General features: G+C 31.7%; 2 protein-coding genes across 3 annotated transcripts; one reads left to right on the top strand and one right to left on the bottom strand.

The window, feature by feature from the left end:
• Nucleotides 1-4,137: 4,137 nt before the first annotated feature.
• Nucleotides 4,138-6,750, top strand: LOC107909594 (transcription factor BHLH089). Its single transcript, XM_016837186.2, has 6 exons — nt 4,138-4,685; nt 4,846-5,043; nt 5,282-5,347; nt 5,676-5,744; nt 5,845-5,916; nt 6,219-6,750. Exons 1-6 carry the CDS (start codon nt 4,467-4,469, stop codon nt 6,339-6,341), a joined length of 747 nt encoding a protein of 248 aa, XP_016692675.2. The 5' UTR covers nt 4,138-4,466; the 3' UTR covers nt 6,342-6,750.
• Nucleotides 6,751-9,522: 2,772 nt separating this feature from the next.
• On the bottom strand, nt 9,523-17,989 carry LOC121214760 (disease resistance protein RPV1). Of its 2 annotated transcripts, none has more exons than XM_041088967.1 (5): nt 17,402-17,989; nt 12,671-13,805; nt 12,306-12,596; nt 10,634-12,205; nt 9,523-10,319 (listed from the first exon to the last, which is right to left on the bottom strand). In XM_041088967.1, exons 1-5 carry the CDS (start codon nt 17,884-17,886, stop codon nt 9,807-9,809), a joined length of 3,996 nt encoding a protein of 1,331 aa, XP_040944901.1. In that variant the 5' UTR covers nt 17,887-17,989; the 3' UTR covers nt 9,523-9,806. The 2 variants fall into 2 exon arrangements, with proteins under 2 accessions (XP_040944901.1, XP_040944902.1); XM_041088968.1 differs by having other exon boundaries at nt 12,671-13,845; nt 17,402-17,900.
• Nucleotides 17,990-20,710: the final 2,721 nt, after the last annotated feature.

Below are 20,710 nucleotides of genomic sequence, written 5' to 3'. Positions count from 1 at the left end.
AATTATTCCATCACGTGCTCTTGTTCATTATATTTGTTGAAAAAGGAAAATTTCTCAACTTGCAAGAAAATCTTAGCGTTGTTTCAATATTGAATATTTATATAATGAAGACAAGGGAAACGCGCTATAATGATAGGCGAAGAGAATTCTTTCAAGGGGCCTCAATTATGGTGTATTACAGCTCATTCTTTTTTTGGCACGTGGATTTACTACTTTTGGGTTTACAGCATTATGTACATCCAAATCAATTGCTTTTAACTTCCTCTTTTTTCTTTTTCTTTTTTTGGCTTCAATGATATTGGAATGATAATATTGGGATTTCTTTTTAAAATAATTACTTATTTAGATATCATTTTATGGAGCTTTATTTAAACTATTGTAATTTTTCATATTTTCAATTTTAAAATAAACAAAATTTACACTTTCAACCCACAAGTAAAATGAAGTTGGTAGCAAACAAGCAGGAAAAAGGACATTGCTAATTTTATTATCAGCAGTTGAGAGTGAGGGGTGAAGTGGATTCATCAACATTATGGACACTATGGTGTCAAGATTCCTCCTCGATCAGACATCTATAGTTTTACCTTATAATTATTTTTAAATTTCCACCTACACAAGACTATGACCTTCCAATAGAAGAATAAAATTTTAATTTAAACAAGTTTTGGTCACCGGTATTTACACTTTTATCATGCATAGTTTATATGCTACTATTTGTGTCACATCCTAAAAATCGGTTTAGAGGATTTGGGTTTGTGGTTGATTGATTGATTGGATTTGAGTCTGAATACACATGATTGTTAGAGTGTGTTAATGCATGTTTTAGTGTAACTAGGCATGATTTGTATGATCTATGTATGATATACAATATGCTAGAATAGAAAATTTGACATAAAAACATGAAATAGTATGTATAGGTGTCAATGTGTCATATATAGGTTGGACATGTTTTGTTATCTTTGCAATTGAGTCCTGATTTTTATGCTATGCAATTGGAGTCTCTAAGTTCTATGAAATGACTTAAAACTTTGCATGATTAAGTCTTATTTGGATAATTCCATAATTTTACTCAATTTTACAAAAAGGTTTTACTAAAATTATGATTTAGTCTTTAAACTTTGCTTTAGATAATTAATTAAAGTATTAAAATAATATAACTAGGTTTTATTTTATTAACTGATATAAAACAAAACTTGATTACGAGGTTTAATTTAAAAATAGTGTATCTAGACCTAATTGGAAAAAGGGAGAAACATGGAGTGACCAAAAGGGAAAATTGCCCAATTTTTGGGAAATTAGTCTTCCACTAGGAATTTCCACCGTCTTCTTTTTCTCTCTCCTAACCTAAACCCACATCTTAAGTTCTGAAAGTAAGTACGTCAATAATTTAATTATGTTTAAGTCATTAATTAGAAATTATGCAAATTAAGTAACTTATTTACTATTTTAATAATGCTATGTATAGTATTATCAGAGCAAAGTAGTGTTGATGATACAAATTTTAGTTTAAGTCATGAAATTATGGTAATTTACAATAACAGTGGAAAAAGATTAAATTGTAAAGTTAATAAAGTATGTCATGACATTGTATAAAGTGGAAAGAGGGCTTAAGTGAAGAAGTGTTAAAGTTATGGTATTATATGTGATAAATGTGTAAAGTAATAAAGAATATGCGAGTAGTAGCCCTTCCTACCATTTTGTTAATAAATAAAATCAAGTAAAAAATAGGTTTCAAGCCTAATGGTTAAAGGATAGCTTCCCTACTTTATGATCCTAGGTTCAAATTCTTCCTTTTCTTTTTATTTTGGAAATTCAGCAAGTCTCAAAAAAGAAAGCAATATGTACGATTAAGTGTCTAAAATAAACAAAGAATAAGACATAAATTTAATGGTTAGGCATTAGTGCCTCTTCTTTAGAAATCAAGGTTCAAGTCTCCTTTTTATTTCATAAGTTCACCAAAAACGCCCCCAAAAACATATCTATATAATTAAGTGTAAAAAATAAATAATAAATGGGTAACAACCCAATGGTTAAATGTTAGTTTCCCTTTATGAACCCGAATTTGAGTCTCTACCTCCTTTCTCCCTTTTATTTTAATTTCAAAGTTCGGCAAAATCTTGGGAAAATTACAAACCCTAGAATTTAACCAATTCTTTCATGATTAGAAATCACAACTTGCTCCTTCTCAAAATTTCAATAGAATTAGAATTCCATAATCTTTTTCTCTTATTTTCCTAATTAAATTTTCATATTACCCCTTTTCAAATCCTAATAGAATTTTCTTCATCTTTCTATTTATTCTCTTTTTATTTTCTTCCCCTTCCTTTACATTATATTTTTCATCTTTTTTGCTGTTGAATAGTTTTCTTTTTCGTATCAAATCAATCCTTGATTAAATCATTTTCTACCGGTTGTTGAATTCATTGTCGATAGCATCCATATTTTCATCAAAGTTCGGTAAGTGTATTCGTTTCGATAAATAGAACTTGTAAACTCCGCAATAGCATTGATCCACGTTAATCTTTCATTTCAATTACTCGACTTTTTCCGGTTCTTAACAAATCTTTTAATAATTTTGATAAATCTTGGAATCAATCGTTAACTCATGTACAAATGTCGTTTGAATGACTTGATTTAGGTGAATCGGATCAAAATCAAGTGTGAGGAACGCTGATCGGTCTCCTAGTGAAATGTGTGTGTTCTTTTACAAGCGAGTTGGGGCAAATTGTACATTGGAGTAGGGTCACATAGGCGTGTTGAAAATATATAATTAACTTATTTATCATAAAATATTATAAATATCATAAATATAAAATATTTAAATAATAATTTAATTATATTGAATTTATTTACATATCATAATTATTAAATTACTGTTTAATTCATAACACAAGAATACACAATTATAAATATATGATACTTAATTGATAATGTACTTATTAAAATTAAGGGTAAACTATCAAAATAATCACTTTTGTTTATCTCATGTTACATTTTAGTCACTTATGTTTGAAATGTTACGTTTTAGCTACTTACGTTACCACGTTGTAACATTTTAGTCACTGAGCCATTAATTGCCATTAATGATGTAACAATAAGTTGATGTGGCACGTTAAATCATTATTTCAAACAAAAATTAGGTTAATTTATACAATTAGTACATATATTTTTTTGTTTTAAGCAATTTAATTTTTTTCTTTTATGTTCTTTTAACTTTCCCTTTTTTTTCTTTATTTTCCATTCTCTTTTGCTTCTCCCTCTGTTTTCCTCCCTTTTCCATTTATTTTAATGTAAATTTTCTATGTTTTCCATTTGTTAAAACTAATTGCTATACTTTTTTTTGAACAATTTAATTTTTTTGAGCAATGCGAACTTGTGGACTAGTTTTAACAAATGGAAAATATAAAAAAACTACGTTAAAAGAAATGAAGGAAGGAGGAAAACAGAGGGAGAAGCAGAAGAGAATGAAAAATAAAGGGAAAAAAAGAAAGTTAAAAGAACATAAAAGAAAAAAATATATAGGGACCAATTATAGAATTTAACCTAAAATTTTCGTTTGAAATGATGATTTAACGTGTCTCGTCAGCTTACCGTTATACCGTTAAAGGCAATTAACGGCTAAGTGACTAAAACATAAATAAAAGTGGGTATTTTAATAGTTTACCCTAAAATTAATTTAAGTGTAAAATAATCGCTATCAACATAAGTGTAAAATTTTAAAAATAAAAATAAAAATAATTGTAATTAATAACATAATATAGCTCATAATATAAACATTCATGTAATTTTACACAAAACTTAAAAATTGAAAAATTGAAAAATTGACAATAATTCTTACCTCTTTTGTATTATAAAATTTTAATCATGCTAACAAATAAATATACTAATTATATATTTATTTGTATTAAAATTTGAAATATAAACAATTTAACATATTTATTTGAATGATTTAAAATCATTTCAAAACACAAGCAGTAATAGTTTTTAACATTTAAAATACAGATTTTATTTCTTCATTAAATGAATCTACTTGTTAAAAAAGAAAGAAAATTGAAAGGGAAATGGCGATAAGTAGGTAAACACGGCAATGAGAAGAAAATAAATAGCTAAAGATTCCCAAAAACTTTCTAACAAATTGACACTTAATCATTGTTTTTCTAATCATTAATCACATCAGCTTAATTTCCCAATTAGGTACTAATCAAGTGATACGGTGGGTTTAAAAGTGGAATCGGATGGTGGAGAAGCGAAGGAGAGAGAGATCCGGGTTGTGGAAGCATAAAAAAGAATCCTCCCAGTAAACCTCACTGGAAGTTACTTAAGTTCGCAACTCTCGAGGTCTCTTTCTAAGCCATCATAGATACACAGTTCGGTAATGAGATCAAACACATTAGAGACAACAAGCAATAAAACCCATCATCTTTCTTCGCTAATAATTTAACCAAACTTTACCTTTTTGCTGGGTGATGGATCCACCAGCTATGATGAGCGATGGGGGGTACAATCTAGCGGAGATCTGGCAGTATCCCGTGAATGAATCTGGGTTAAGGAGGGGTCAGTTTGGGAATGTGCCGCCGCCTCATTACGCCCACCCCAATCCAGAGGTATCGGGTGGTGTGAGAAGAAGGCGTGATGGAGAAGATGAGGCAGCTAAGGTGGTCTCCACCAGTAGTGGCAATGGCGTGGTATTCATTTTCATTTTACTTCTTTCATTAATTGGATTTTGTGATCCTCACTTGTACTATTTCAGATGGGCACCTTTTTATTTTGCTTGACATTTATCTTTCAAGTATTGAAAGGAAATGATTGGAATTAATAGGGCAGTTTTTTTAATAATTTGGGCAGAGTTTTGGTGATGGAAAGAGACTTAAAGCATCAGGATGTAGAGAGGAGAATGACGATTCTAAAGTTGAAGCAGCAGAACCCAGTTCAGGCAAGCCAGTGGAACAAAAAGCTAAACCACCAGAGCCACCTAAACAAGACTACATCCATGTGCGAGCCAGAAGGGGTCAAGCTACTGATAGTCACAGTTTAGCAGAAAGGGTAACTTGCTTTATGATAGTTTGAAATCCTTGCAATGTATAAAAACCGAAATTTGATACCAAGGACATGTCTTTGATTGTGAAACTTATATATCTAACCCTTTTAATATTTTATCATCGCCTACTATTTTTTACCATCATTATGCAGTTTTTGGCGTTTTGGTTGAACAAAATTCATAGAATCTGACGTACATGGAGATTTGAATATGTTTCACTGATCCGAATCATTTGATGGACAGGCGAGGAGAGAAAAGATTAGTGAAAGAATGAAAATTCTTCAGGATCTGGTCCCTGGTTGCAATAAGGTATATAGTGTGAACTGTCTTGCTACCAACTCTATATTTGTTTATTCAATGTTTTGTGTATAAGAAAAACTGGTCCCTGGTTGCAATAAGGTATATAGCAATGGAAATTTTGTAAACTGTGTCTTGCTACCAACTCTATGTTTGTTTATTCAATGTTTTGTGCATAAGAAAAACTAGTCCCTGGTTTGCTGTATCTGTCTCTGCTTATTGGTAAATTGATAACTTATGTGGTGACATGGTCGATGACCGAAACCATATCAAAATTTCTCTTCAGTTTGCCTGAGCATGGCATATTTACGCCGCATACTAAGTTGTTTATTGGACTCAGGTCATTGGCAAGGCTCTTGTTCTTGATGAGATAATCAATTACATTCAGTCACTACAGCGTCAGGTTGAGGTGTGTGTTTCCTTCTGCTTATCTATCATTGTATTTATTTTACATTTTACCCCCAGTAATCTCGAACTTTTATTCTGAAATATTATTACTGCTGTTGCAGTTCTTGTCAATGAAGCTTGAAGCAGTTAATTCAAGAATGAATCCTACCATTGAAGTATTTCCTCTTAAAGATGTTAGTATTTAATCTGTTGTTGACTTTGTTGTTTTATTTAATTACTTCAATTTATATTTTCTAGTTGCTAGCATATACACATGCTTTCTATGTTGAAGTTTCAGTTATCTAAAGTTAGATGCTCGCAAGTCATCTCGAACTTGCTTAGGTAGTCCCTGACTGCTTTGTGTTGAATGAAATAATTCTATTCAACAGCAGCATTGACCATGTTAGGGGGAAAAACTTTGGAATGTTTCATCGAAGAGATTCTTTTCTTTTTCCCCAGACTTACATCTGCTATAACAATTGCTTTGTCATTTCAGTATGGCCAACAAACGTTTGATGCTACTGGAATGGCATTTGGTCCACAAGCAACGAGGGAATACAGTCGCGGTGCATCACCAGAGTGGTTGCATATTCATGGTGGTTTCGAAAGAACAACATAATCTCAACAGTTCATTGTCAATCAGCAATACGAACATTAATTTCCCAATGAATCCTCTCCTTCAGTCATACCCAAAGAAGCATATTGCATCCTGGTAAAACCAGAGAGACACTCTATTTTCATTCTCAACATGAGGCATTGAGCTCTAAAAGAATGCTAAAGTCAGTACCTGAACATCTTGATTGTTGTGTTTGGGAGAATGTGTTCTTTTTCTTCCTATATGAAATGTCAGCCTTGTCTGTACTAATACCTGAACAGAATCTCCTAGAATGATTTATCGTTGGGTGTACAAGAAAGTTGCTTGTTCAGAATTACTGTCTGATGCTGACATGTTGAATCAACTTTGTTTTAGTGTCTTGTTAGTTAAAAAGTTGAAATTGTGATAAATAAATAAAGCCAGTTTACTGTTATCTTTTATTTTCCCTGAGCTAGTAACAGTTATAATCCTAAACAACAAATTACATGATGAGTTTCTGCATTCTTCTCAGTATTTTTTTCCTACTTCATACTATTGATGGGTATTGGTTTAAGGAAAAACTAGTATGATTGTCATATTTATATTTTTCAAGAGGAAAAAGCGGCACATTCAAACGACTGAAACCTTTTACTTCCTGCAACCAAGGATGCAGATTTGGATATCTGATTTCAAATTTATTGATTATAAAACAAGATTTGAATCCAATGATGTTCTAACCATCTATATATATTTACACATTAATAAATAACTTCTAATAACGTAATAAAAATATTTTACCAAATTAATTATAATTAAAATGATAATTTGAACATCACGAATCTACGAATCAAAATCCAAATAGTTTTGTTCCCCAATCTTCAACACTGACTGCTAGATCATCGAATCGTCGCTTGGAGCTCTCTGACTGGGCTTAAAAAAGATTTAATAGCCCAGTGATTTAAATAAAATTTTTCGAATAGTTCAGTAGTTATTTTATAACTTTTTGAAGTTAAGTGACCAAAATATAAATCAACTATAAATGAAGTTTACCATTATTTTTATTGTGTAGAAGATTAGTTGGATCGTAACTCCCCTTATATATAGGAGGAAGTGAGGCACTTAAACGAGACCCACAAAGTTTTAGATTTGTTGTTGATTGTGTTTGGAATTCTAAAAACACTTTTTAACATTAGAAGTAACGAAGAACACCTAACTTCTGAGGTTAAAACTATGGTTGAAAAATAATTTTCTATCCAAACACCTAACTTCTGAGGTTAAAACTATGGTTGAAAAATAATTTTCTATCCAAGCTTAAAAATTGAAATTTAGTTACTTATGATTTTTTGTGTTTTGAAATAAAATTATCAAAATATCCTTATTTATATTAGTTATTTAAAATGTATTTAAAATTTTAGATTAATTTATATTTTATGTATCATTAGATTAAACTATTTAAATATTATTTATCATTATATTTTATGCATCATTAATTTTACAACTAATTTATATTAGTTACTTAAAAATATTTAAAATTTATATTCCATGTATAGGTATATTAAATTATTTAAATATAATTTAAATTAATTATTTTTTACTTTTCCATATCATGTCTAAAATAAACATTTTAACTTTCCATCCCAGTTTTTTACCGCAATACAAAACGCTTTAACAAACTGCATTTTTCCACAACATTTATTGACTCCAATAGCAATTGATAACTGACCCTTAATCCTGAATTTTTTTTTGGCGAGAGAGACTCACTCTCCTTTTAACTTGCTTTCGTGTTTTAGTTTTGATAAAAAATTCTTTTATTATTGGCTTTATTCACAAAGTAATCTCTGATACTTGAACTTTGCACCGTTACTCATTTTGGTATTTAAAAACTAACGACGTTAAAAAAGATGACCAATCAGAACGTGCCATGTCATCGATGACATGGTAGGTTAACTAGTGACATGACACATTGATCAATGATATGGCAAAGTTAATCGGTGATGTGGCAAGTTGACTTGGTGTTGACCAATGTTGACCTGCATTGACCGGGTGTTAACCAATGATTGACTAGTAAAAAAATAAAAAAAATAATTTTTTTTTAAAACTTGTAAAAATTATAAAAATATTAAAATTTTGTAAACATTCTTTAAAAGCTATTAATTTCCATGTTGATAATAATTTCTTCTAAAATTACGTACAACACACTCCGTTTCACTGAACGAAGAAAATGCAGTGAAAGAAGGGATTGGGTTAGATTAGATGTATCACAAACCACAATCTACACTTATAATTTTAATGAAACACAGTGTTTGCAAAAATATTTCATTAAAAGTAATTATTATCACCATGGAAAGAAGGAATATCCGTGGAAACTATTCATTTTTAACCATTTTTGTACAATTTTTTAGATTTTTAAATAATTTATATATATATGTTCATATGTTTTTAAATAAATTTTTACAAGCTATTTTCCTTTTAAATATTTCTTTTATACTTTTTAATGATTTTTTACCCATCAATTGCTTGTCAACCTAAGTTAAAGAGGGTCAATACCAAGTCAACTTGATCAATGTGCCATGTCATCAATGATGTGACACATTTTGATTGGCATTTTTTAAATATATTATTAACTTTTAAGTATTAAAACGAGTATGATGCAAAACTGTATAAAAAATATTTGAGTATCAATGTAGAAAAACAAGTATAGCTTAAGGGTTAAATTGTGAATAAAACCTTTATTATTTCCTTAATCAATCTTTTGTTATGAATAGCTAAGAAATTAATCAGCTTAGGGGGTAAATAAGCTCGGGTATAAGATTATAAGATTCAAGTTTGTGTTTTAGTTTTCATGTTTTGTTATTTATTCATTCTTCGATTTATGAGATAGGAGAAAATCGTCTCTTAAATATTATTTTTTATTTTGATTCAAGAAGGGCTCCTTTTCTAATATTTAAATTAATACATAGTTAATAAAGATAGATTGATTCGTAATTGTCCTTATATTCTAATAACAAGAACACGTTAACATAGTTCGAGTGAAAAAACAATTAGGTTATGTCATGGGGTGAATAATCTAATATAAGTAACCGCTCAATTGAGTCCACTAGTTAAAAGTTAAAAGTTTTTTTAGATCGTAAAGTTGCTAACAGATTAAATATATCGAATAGTTCGAGGAGTTAAAAACAATTAGATTATGTTATAAGATTAAAGTTGCTATTTCAGGGCTTGAATATGCGCATAACTAATTTTATTGTCACCCTCGTCTTTCTGACTCACTAAAATCTATTTCATTATACATCCCAATGGATCCTAAGAATGTATACTGCGTTCAACTTGAGTGAAGTGAAATAACAGAAATAGGCATACACGCCTTGAAATCTCTCATTATTTTACGCTTAACCTCCCGCACCAACTGCAGCACGATTTGATTGGGCGACGTTTTTGTTTCTTACTTTGGAGTTGAAGCTCTTCTTTTATTTCACGGCTGCAGTTGGATTGGTGATCAATTCCATCATTTTATTCAAGAGAGCTGAAAAACTTGGCTAATTTTTCTGATACAGACTGCTGGTTCTCATCCAGTGAATCTTCATCGCCACCATAATCATCATCGTTTTCATAAACTAGAAAAATCCCAGCTTTCTTCAGCTCTACGCCCTGTACGTAGGGCGGGTTTCGCCTGGTCACTTTAATCTTAAAACCGTCCTTCAATATGGAAACCAAGGGACGATATGCGGGATATCGACACAAGTGAACATTGTCTTGGTTGGTTCTAGGTACCCCAATTAAGTTCAATGCAGTGGTCATTATTGCCTGCTCGCCATTGAAGATCTGTGCTTGAATGTCCGGCACGGCAGGCAGTTGGTATCTCAGTTCATCTGGTATATGATGGTTAATGGAAACAACAACTGCGATTATCACCCCAGTGAGATCACGGGTTTTGTGGCTTGAAAAGGTAACCATATCTTGTGTAAACCAATCTGGAATTCTACTTCCAGGCATGCTTAGATTTCTTAGTTTCTTGAGATAAACCTGCAAAATTAGTTGCATCAATATTCAAAAGCTCCATCCCAAACGTGATTTATTTGCTATTTATTGTTTGAATAAACTCAATAAAAAATATTATATATAATATCTATTTATACCATATTTAAGTTCTTCACAAAATTGGAAAAATATTACTTAGTGTGTTTTTATCTTGAAACTTGAATCTAAACATTAAGGTGAGATGATAAAATATACTACATGGAAAGATTATAAAAAGATGTTTTGTCATTATAAATATACCAAGCTTTATAAACTGAAGGTGCATTAAATATAAACTTTCTAAAAGAAAGAAAACTAACCTTGGAGAGTCTTTTCTTTGCTGCTGAAGCGCAGGTACTGCAGTTACTCATATACAATTCTCTCAAGGACGTTAAGGACTCAAGGCCTGGCAAATCTACCAATTTCTCACAGTTTGTAAGGTTTAATTCTTGTAATCCCTTTATATTGGAAAGATCAGATAATGTCGCCAATGATATACAGTTTGCAAGATTCAACTTCTCCAAACTAGAGGGAAGTGGAGGCAGGGACTGAAGATTTTCACATTTGGGCAGCTTGAGATCTCTTAGAAGTGACAGTCCCCTTAGACTTGATGGTAGTTTATAGAAATCATTGCTACCCAAATCCAGAATCTCTATCGCTGCCAGCTTCTCAAAATCATCTGGGATTTCACCACATATTCTCCAGGCCCGAGCATCAAGTTCTTGCAGCGATAAGAGATTCGTGAAAGATGCTGGCAACGCTACAAATGATGAATTTGGTTGCTCTTGCTTGTTGGGATCCTTTCTCATGTTCAGCACCATCAAACCTGTGAGCATGCCAAAGCTTTCTGGTAATTCTGTCACAGCAGTTTCCTTCATATATAAATGATGCAATGACTTCAAATTTCCCATTGAGGAAGGAAGTTTATGAAGCTTTCTACACTCGTTCAATCTTAACGTGATGAGATTTTCCAACATCCCAAAAGACTCTGGCAACTCAGTAATACTGGCCTTGAATATGTTGATAAAAGTGAGAGCAAACAAGCCCCCAGTTGAATCTGGCAGAGATTCAAGTGAAGTGCAATTAAATATCACAAGCTTCTTAAGTAATCTCAAATCACCAATCTGACTTGGGAGACACGTAATTGATGTGCCTTCTATATCAAGTTCCACTGAAGAAACCAGTCCTCGAATTGAGTCAGGCAATTTCCGCATCTGTATGCCTCCAACATACAAGCACTTGAGATATGATAAAGAACCGATAGAATTTGGCAACTCTGTGATTGCTTTACCCTTTATGAACAACTCTTTCAATGAGTTGAGATTGCCAACAGTATCAGGAATTGCAGTCAATGATTCGCAAGATATTAAACTTAATTTCTCCAGGTTCTCCAAAGATCCAACAGAATCAGGCAATTCTTGTAATCCAGATCCATCAAGATGAAGTTCCTTCAGAGAAGCTAGCTTTCCTACACATCTTGGCAACTGTTTGATATGTATGCAATGATTTAGGCTCAGTTTTTCAAGTTTCTCGAGACGGTAAATAGATTCTGGCAGCTTCTCGATGCAAGTTCGATTAACATATAGTTCTTTGAGTGACCTCATGCTGCCTATGTCCTCGGGTAATTCCTTCAAATTGGAGCAATCGGTAAGGACAAGGGTTTGAAGGTTTTTCATCCCTGAGACATCACTTGGAAATTCAACAAGGTTTAAACAGCCTGTCATATCCAAGTGGTGCAAGGAAATTAAAGTACCAACTGACTTGTCAATGTTTATCAGTTTTACACAATACGCGAGAACAATCTTCTGCAGGTTTTTGTGTCCTGATAAATCAGGAAGAGAAGCCAAATGAGGGCAACCACGCAGGTTTATGACCATCAAGTTTTCAGCAACCTGAAACAAACAAATATTGCTTATATATTTCCACAAACTAGCTAGTTACAAGCAGAAGAAAGTAGACAGTGTGTATATATATATAACGATATGTCATTACATTGTTAGAGTAAGAGCTCCATAGCTTTTCGATTTTGCTTTCTGAGAGATCAAGGACAGCAAGCTTTTGAGGACAAAAATCAGAAGGAAGAGTTTTCAATGCACATCCTTGCCATTGAAGCCACTTGAGTTCATGAGGAACAAATTTAAACTTTCCTTCCAGTTTCACATGATTCACCTGAAGCAATCTTAGATTAACCATTGATTTAAATGGTTTTGTATGGACTACCACCTGATTCCCATTCTCGACTTTCTTCATGTCCAGTACAATACCCTCAATGCTTCTTGTTCCCTATTGTCAATAGTATAACGAAGTAATGTATCAACAGTATCAAATATGCAAGACATTTCTTATATATAATATACCTTGTGATTTTGCAGGACAGTCATGATTTGGTTTCGATCCCAGAGCCTGCTGCGCATTCCAGGATCATCGTTTTCATTTTGCACAATCTCTTTTCCCATGTCCCTAAGTTGATCATGCATCCAAAGAGCATCGCCCTCAGTGAACTTAATCAGTGATTTTTCCTCGAGAACTCTTAACCCTATTTGAGCTTTGAAACCACATCCTCTCAATACGTCAATTATGTCCTCTCTCTTGGTATGCAAATCGAGAAAACAGCAGGCTACATCTAGGAATATGCGTTGATTTTCTCTGTCTAGCGCATCGAAGCTTATCTTCAGCACATCTTGAAGCTCGTGTGGACGAACATCTCTCAACTTGTTCAAAGCATCTTCCCATTCTGTTACCTTCCTCTTGTCCAACAAAAATGAACCGAACACTTCCAAAGCCAAAGGTAAATTCCCAGTGAGAGCTACAAGTTGCTTGGACAATTGCTCAAACTCTTTTGTTGGCTTCTCTCTTCTGAGCGCATGATAGCTGAAAAGTTCTAGTGCTTGATCAAAATGCAATTCCCTGACCTCGTAAGTCCGATTTACATAACATTCATTTAAAACTCCTTTATTTCTTGTTGTAATAATGATCCGAATACTGCCATCATTTTGCCATTTGACTCTTGCACCTAGTCCTAGTGCATTCAGTTGGTTTTCTTGGTCGACATCATCCAGGACAATTAGAACCCTTTTTTCATTAATATTTTCATTAATAATCTTTCTGATTCTCGAGGCATTAGCATCGACTTCATCCGCAGGAAGATGAAAATTACCAGTGGAACCGAAGAGATCACCAATGAGTTTTTTCTGGAGAGATACTAAACCATCTCCTTGTTTTGAAAGTTCTCTGACATTTGAGATAAAGCTGCGGTGGTCAAAGTGTACGAGTATCTTGTTAAAGACAGCCTTGGCAAGGGTTGTCTTCCCAATCCCGCCAATCCCATGAAGCCCCACAACTTTAATGCCACTGGACTTCACGTCTAAGAGATTTATTAGCTCTGTCACCCGCGTATCCAGTCCAACTGCGTAGGTTGCTACTTCCACAGGAGTATTATTCACGTGTTGCAGAACTTCTCTCAGCAGAACCCGAATCAATTCCCTTTCATCACTGCCAACCAACGTGAATGCACCGTAAAAGTTAGAAGAACCTACTTGGTAAAGAAGAGTTGCATCAAACTATTGCAGCAATGAAAACTTGGAACATCTCAGATAAATGTGTCGAGCCTGCCTTTCTTTCTTTTTTTTAAATCTGGGGTTCCGATTTCTACTCTAATATAATTTACAGCTTTATAGGTATTCTAATTGCCAACCACTATCTGCATTCAAGATAAAGTAAAGGCATTCTCTTGGATAATGTTATTGGTTTAAAGATCACAATTAAAATATATATATTTTTTGAATGGATACATTTAAAATATTAATTGAGTTTAGCTGATAGACTTTTAACTTGATTGCTATTGAACGAGAATTTGAGTGTGCATAAACATTTAAGAATGAGAAGTTTAGAAAAAATATATTAAATCAATGTTAATGATAAAATGCGTAATTTCTAAATTATTTGTTATATTTTTCTCTATTTATGTTTTTAATTATATTATTTATAAATATATTTTATTTATTATAAATTTAGAGAATAATTAGAGAAAAATGGGTTTAAAGTAAAATTTTGACAAGTTTTTGCGATTTAGACTTTTAATACAATGTAGTTTTAGTATTTTAGTCATAACTTGAGTTATAGACTTCCGTTTTAGATCCATAATAATTCGAAGAGCCTAAAAAATCAGGAAGGTGCAAAAAACGGTCTGAAAGTTTGACGTGAAAATTATCAAAAAATCTATAAAAATTTTGGTTTATGTATTCAATGGCACTTTTGTTTGGGAGATGGAAACAGAACCACCCTTAATTTTATTTTGATTTTGTGTTTTATTGTCTTCATGGGTTGCTAAACTTTTCCCTTTTAGTCGAAGAATTATTTGAAGTTTGATTCTATAAAGTTTGTGAGTTCGAGTTATTCTTAATCTTTTCCTTGTTCTTTGGTATTTGCATGTCTTCTAGTTTAATTACAATTGTTCAAGTTTGTTAAATATTTTACCAGTATTTGATAGTTTAAAATGATTGCCTTATCAATTAAGTATTTAATCAATTAATTGATTTCTAATATTTGTCACGAACTACATCTTTGTTCTTGAAGTGTGAGTGTGCGATCTAACTTAAATGAACCTTGGTTGTATGTTTGTTGGTCAGAATTAGATTTTTTTTTGTTCTCAATGCTATTGATAGATTAAATCCTAAACGATTGTTATAGGATTATTTGTCAAGGAAAGTAATTAATGATGATTGTCTTGGTTATCGAGAAGGTAAAAAGAGATTAACTTGCTAGACAGTCGTCGGCAACAATAACCAATTTATTAAAAAGCATTGAAATCATTTTTGTATCAATTATCAAACCCTTGAATTAAGCGGAGATTGTCTTATATTTTATTTTACGATTTCTTTTTACTTTGTTTTAATTTTAGTTTTTAATTTCAAATATCTTTATTTAATTTTTATTTTACTTGTTTATTAAATAAATAAAATTATTACTGATCTTCGTGGATTCAACCCTACAAAATTTCATTTATTTAAGTAGATTTTATTTTTGTAGTTCTCAACAACCTATCAGCTAACAACTTAAGTTTTGTTACCCTTTTCATATAATATTTATACTCTCATCATCTCAATTAATAAATTTATAAAAAAAAACCCATCAAATTGAAGCTAAAATGTAGATTATAATTATGACATCATAATAAATACACATAACATCGTTATTTATTTTTTAAATAAATAGGTGAAGGACACTTACCCTCTTGAACTTAGTGTAAAGAACACCCACTTATCCCTCTTTAAGTTTAAAATAAAAAAATGATTATATTCTTTTTATAATTTAGTTTTGTTCTATTTTTTTCTGTCTATTTTTAATTATAAAATAATGAAAAATTAATGGCATTAAGATATATTTGATCTTAAAAATTAAAAATTAAAAATTTATATTTAAATCAGTTATATATTAATTTATTAAATTTTCATGTAAAATTAATTTAGTTATCTTTATTTAGAAAATTTTAATGGAAAAGAAATTAACTAAAATATAAAAGTAAAAAAAAAAATTTAATTTCAATGTTAATATATAATTAAATTAAATTGAAGTTTTAAATATTTAACATACATCTGCATAAAATAATTTAAAAAGAAATAGAAAGTAAAAACAAAACAAAAGTAAAATATAATTATCATTGATAATAACTTTTAAAACTATTAAGTAGACCTATTTGAGGGTCAAGCAACCTACCTAAGCTTGAAGGTGCACTCGAAACTTGAAAAGGGTTAGGACAAAAATATTAAACTTAAAAATGAGCTTGAGCAAAAAAATTAAATTAGTTTAAAATATAGGTCGAACTCAAGCTCTAATATTCAAAGCCAGAGTCTGACTAACTTAACCCACCATTTTGAATATGATAATGATATGTTATTTATTTTAGTTTAGTTTGTATTAAATAAATCTCTACTGAAGCGAGTCCAGTTATAAATCATCCACATTTTGTAGGCTTATTAAAGGGATAAACACTGGTCATGAGTATATTAAGTAATTTATATATCATATAAAAATTAAATATATTATACTATAATGTAAATGTTAAAAAATTTTTAATTGTATATGTTTAGATTTAATAAAAGGAAAAAAATATTGATAGTAAAAGATGACAAAAAATATATATAATTACTAAATATTAAATAAAAATAATTATATTTTATTTAATAAAAGATTTATAGATAAGCTTAAATGAATTTATTTAGTCGTTTATAAATATAAATGGTTTTGAACAAAATTTAATGTTCATAGTTCAGGACCAAAACCCAATGTCATAGGTTCAAATCCTATAGAGTGTGATTTCGCTCTTATTAGGTCGAAAATTACACCAAACTGAAAAAAAATTTGAACAACAATTCGAATTTGACCTCCTTGGATTAAATTAAAATTAAAGAATTAAAGGGTCAGTCAAAAAAAGTAAGGTAAGGTAAGTTAATTAATCAAAGGTCTAACTGATCACCACGTTTATATTGTAAATATGCGGTTACGAATAATCCAGCCAAAATGATAGAAATTAGACCTAAGACAATTCCAAATAGAAAAACTTCAATCATTTCAAATTTTTTGAGGTTAGACTTAAGCAATTATACATTATATTAATAGTTAATACCATGCCTGAATCCAACCAAACACGGCTCATAAACACCTTATATTAACTAAATTCATTTTATAATCATGCAATAAATTACTTAATAATAAACACAAATTTCTAATTTTTTTTAAATTATACGCTAAAATTTGTAATTATTTCAATTTGTGTGTATGAAAGGCAGTTAAGCGAATTAATTTGAAATATAGATTGTTAACTAAATAAAAACCTAAAACAATCATTAACACCAAATTTAAATCCATCTTTGTAACTTCTTAAATCTCAATAAAATTATTTAAAAAATTAATTTTATCTTAATTTTTTTAAAATTATAAGTCTTTCCTCACTCGCATGGTAGTGTGATTTTTAATTTCTTAAATTTATATCAAAAGCCCTAATGTAATCTACTTTAATATTTAATTAAAATAATTGCAGAAACACGAGAGATTTGAGGTAATTAGTAGATGGAAGGGGAAACGCTTACTTTTTAACGAAACCAGCAAGGGAGCCAACTTTGGCCATGGCTTCCCTCCATTTCTTGGCCTCTTGTTCTCCGAATCTGTTTTCGTGGCTAAAGAAGGCTTCCTTAAAAGGTCCCCCCTGTTTTCGAACATCAGAGGGGTCAACCCCATAGAACACAGGCAGAACCAGTCTCCGGCTCCGGCTATGCAACTCCCAGATCCTCGCCAATTCTTCAAGGCACCAATGGGAGGAAGCGTAATTTTCAGAGAGAATGACAACGAAAGCAGCCGAGTCTTCGATGGCTTCCACCAAACTCGGTGCGATCTCGTCTCCACGTCTCAAAGCGTCATCATCTCGAAAGACTCGCAAGCCTTCTCCCACAAGCGAGCAATACAGGGTGTTGGTGATACCGTGACGAGTATCTTCGCCTCTGAAACTGAGGAACACGTCCCATCGGAGCCTGAAAGACGTCGGAGTTGTGGTTGAAACTACACCGGCGCTCTCCATTTTATTTCTTCTCTCTCTCCTCTTTAGCTTTTCGATCCCACTTTATACCCGTGTCACTTAATTAACATTAATTACCTACGTCGGTGCGTGCAAAAAGAAGGTGGTCAGATTCATTTGAAGCAGCCATGAGACGAAAAGTATTACATTCGCTCCTTTTAGTGGTGACAGTGACACTCGGAATACGAGGCCAAGTGTGGAACACGTTTCAGCGTCACCTAAAAATATTTTGGGTAAACTATCTAGTTTGGTCCCTCAAATTAAAAGATTTGTATTTTAGTCACTGCCTTAGAAAATTTTTTATTTTAGCGACCAACCGTTAACCCCATAATGGACGTCTGACTTGGCACACCAAATCCACTATAAAATACTTCTTTGACCAAGTCAAACTTTTCCACAAATCAAAATTTCCTTTCGCTTTTTTCATGGTCATATTTCATCATTCTTCCCCAACCAGAGTCGTGGGACGTGGGAAACAACCTCTGAAACACGCTGATTTTGCTTATAGTGCACAGCCTTTACGCCTCAATGGCCAAACCCATACCTTTCATCTCTCCATAAAACCTCGTTTCAGCTCTTCCCACAACCATTCATTTCGATCTCTGTTTCCATTGTATATCTCTTTTAATTTCATCATTATACTTTTAAATTTGTTTATTCGTTGATTTTTCTTGTCAAATCATATAACATTCTCTACTACCCACATCCTGTTATAATTCCCATTAATGCATCTGCCACTGTCAATTTCGTTTAAAACCTGTTGTTTTTAACTTTGGGTGTTAGTTATTTTTTGAGAATAAATTTATAATCTTTCTGGGTTACCAAAATGTCAACCATTAGATTTGAATCCACTTAAAAAATTCAATGCTACAAGCAGTTTTGTAATTGGTTATGCATTTTGTTCAAGCTTACGCGCTGTTATAAACAAAGTTGCAATTACCAAATTCAATTTCCCAGGTTCATTGACTGCATTACATTACTTAACTTTTGCTTAGGGTGGGTTTTGGGCAAGTTTGGATTTTTACGTCATGAACCATGCCATTGTGGAGACTTTCATAGTGTTTAGATCATTGACACCCCTTTTGGTTGCCTTGGCTTATACAACCTTTAGGAGGCAGCCTCGCCTTCAAAGCTAACATTTATGTCTCTTTTGATCATTTTGGGTGGTACTATTGAGTATGTAGCTAGTGATTCCGCTTTTACTTTTATTGCATATTATGGGCTTTTGCGTGTTTCGCTACCATCGCTACTGAAACGGTTTACATTAAGCATATGGTGATGAACTTTGGGTTGAGCACTTGGGGTTTTTATGTTGTACAATAACTTGTTGTTCTTAATGATGGAGGTTGTTTTCCCATGAAAGTTCTTATAACATATTAAATTTATATTATTTTTTGTGATTAAATCGGTTAAGTCTTGAATTGATCTATGCTAAATTAGTAATTTTATATTTTAATCTTGGCAGAAATGCAATTGAATGTCATGAGTCAAAAAAAAGAAGAAAAAAAAGGACTAATTTGCAGCATAGTCAATAAAATGGGACCAAATCAAAAACTTGGAAATAATCAAAGACTCATTAGATTTCTTTTGACTTTTTGAAAGCTAATATAAGAAGAAAATCTGATTTTATTTTTATTTAATTTTAATTATATGTAGTGGGTAGTTAGGTCAAATTTAGGAAATTATATATATATATAAATAGGGCCATTGTGGTAGTTTGAAAAGACATTCATTTGGAATTAAATAAGAATTATTATTTTCCTTCCAAATTTATGAGTTGGTAGCTAGTGTTACTTTCATTTCCATTTACTTGTTTTTGTAAAATTTGTTTAATTGCTTTCCAAGTCCCTTCCTTTCTCAACTTTCACAATTTTCATTCAAATCCACTCCATAGCCAACCAAAGTATGATTAAATCCATGCTTCACTAAATTGTAATTTAGCTTTAGGTTGACATTCTTTCCGGTCGGGAATCATGAGATACGTATCCATACTAAAAATCCTTTCAATCGATATTCATTATTTTCCTAAGTATCGAGATTGACAAATTCATCCTTTAAAGTTAACTCGATTTCAAATAAAAAAGGGCATTGGGTTGGAGTCATGTTTGTGGATAGTTGGGGAAATGAGTCAGCCATGCTGTATTCAAATATTTGAGAACAAATCAAGGGAGAAATGATCGGATTTAACCTACCTGTGAGATTGATGCCGTTAATATGAGTTAAGTTTTTCAGAACGTAAGGCTGCCGGAATCTTGAATCGAAAATGCCTGTATCTCGGTTAGATAATCGGTAATGGTTGGTTTGCAGGTCGTGCCGGGATCAACCACGAGAGAAAGAATTGGCGGTTATGATGTTCTTAACTGTTATAACCAGCTTATTATTTGAAGGAGAAAATTAATTTTTAAGGATCGATTCAAAATCTGAAATCCACCGAGTCTAGGGTTAAAGCTTATTATCTTTGTTTACAAAATCTGAATTTAATTTCCAATTTAATTTTATTTCAAATTTATTTAATTGCTTATTTATGCTATTTCAGTTATTTAATTTCTAAACATTTTATAACTTCCCTGATTTATTTGTTTATTTTCGACACGACAGAAATTCTGATCACAAGTTAAACACAGAAGTTGATTATAATACCAATCCCTGTGGTATTGGTGGTTTTAATTGTAAGAATTATTTTTGGTGGTTTCGACGTCCATCAAGTTCAAAGCAAGAACAAGGACCAAAAATGGAAATGCAGCCTCCACCAGCACAACCTTAAGGAGATAATTCAAGCAATGATGAGATGTATATAACACAATAGAGGGTAGTTCTAGAGCAGGGG

Source organism: Gossypium hirsutum, chromosome D02 (genome assembly GCF_007990345.1).
Source record: "Gossypium hirsutum isolate 1008001.06 chromosome D02, Gossypium_hirsutum_v2.1, whole genome shotgun sequence".
NCBI lineage: Eukaryota > Viridiplantae > Streptophyta > Magnoliopsida > Malvales > Malvaceae > Gossypium > Gossypium hirsutum.
Note: the sequence above shows the minus strand (reverse complement) of the source record. Positions and strands in the feature narration are given on the sequence as shown.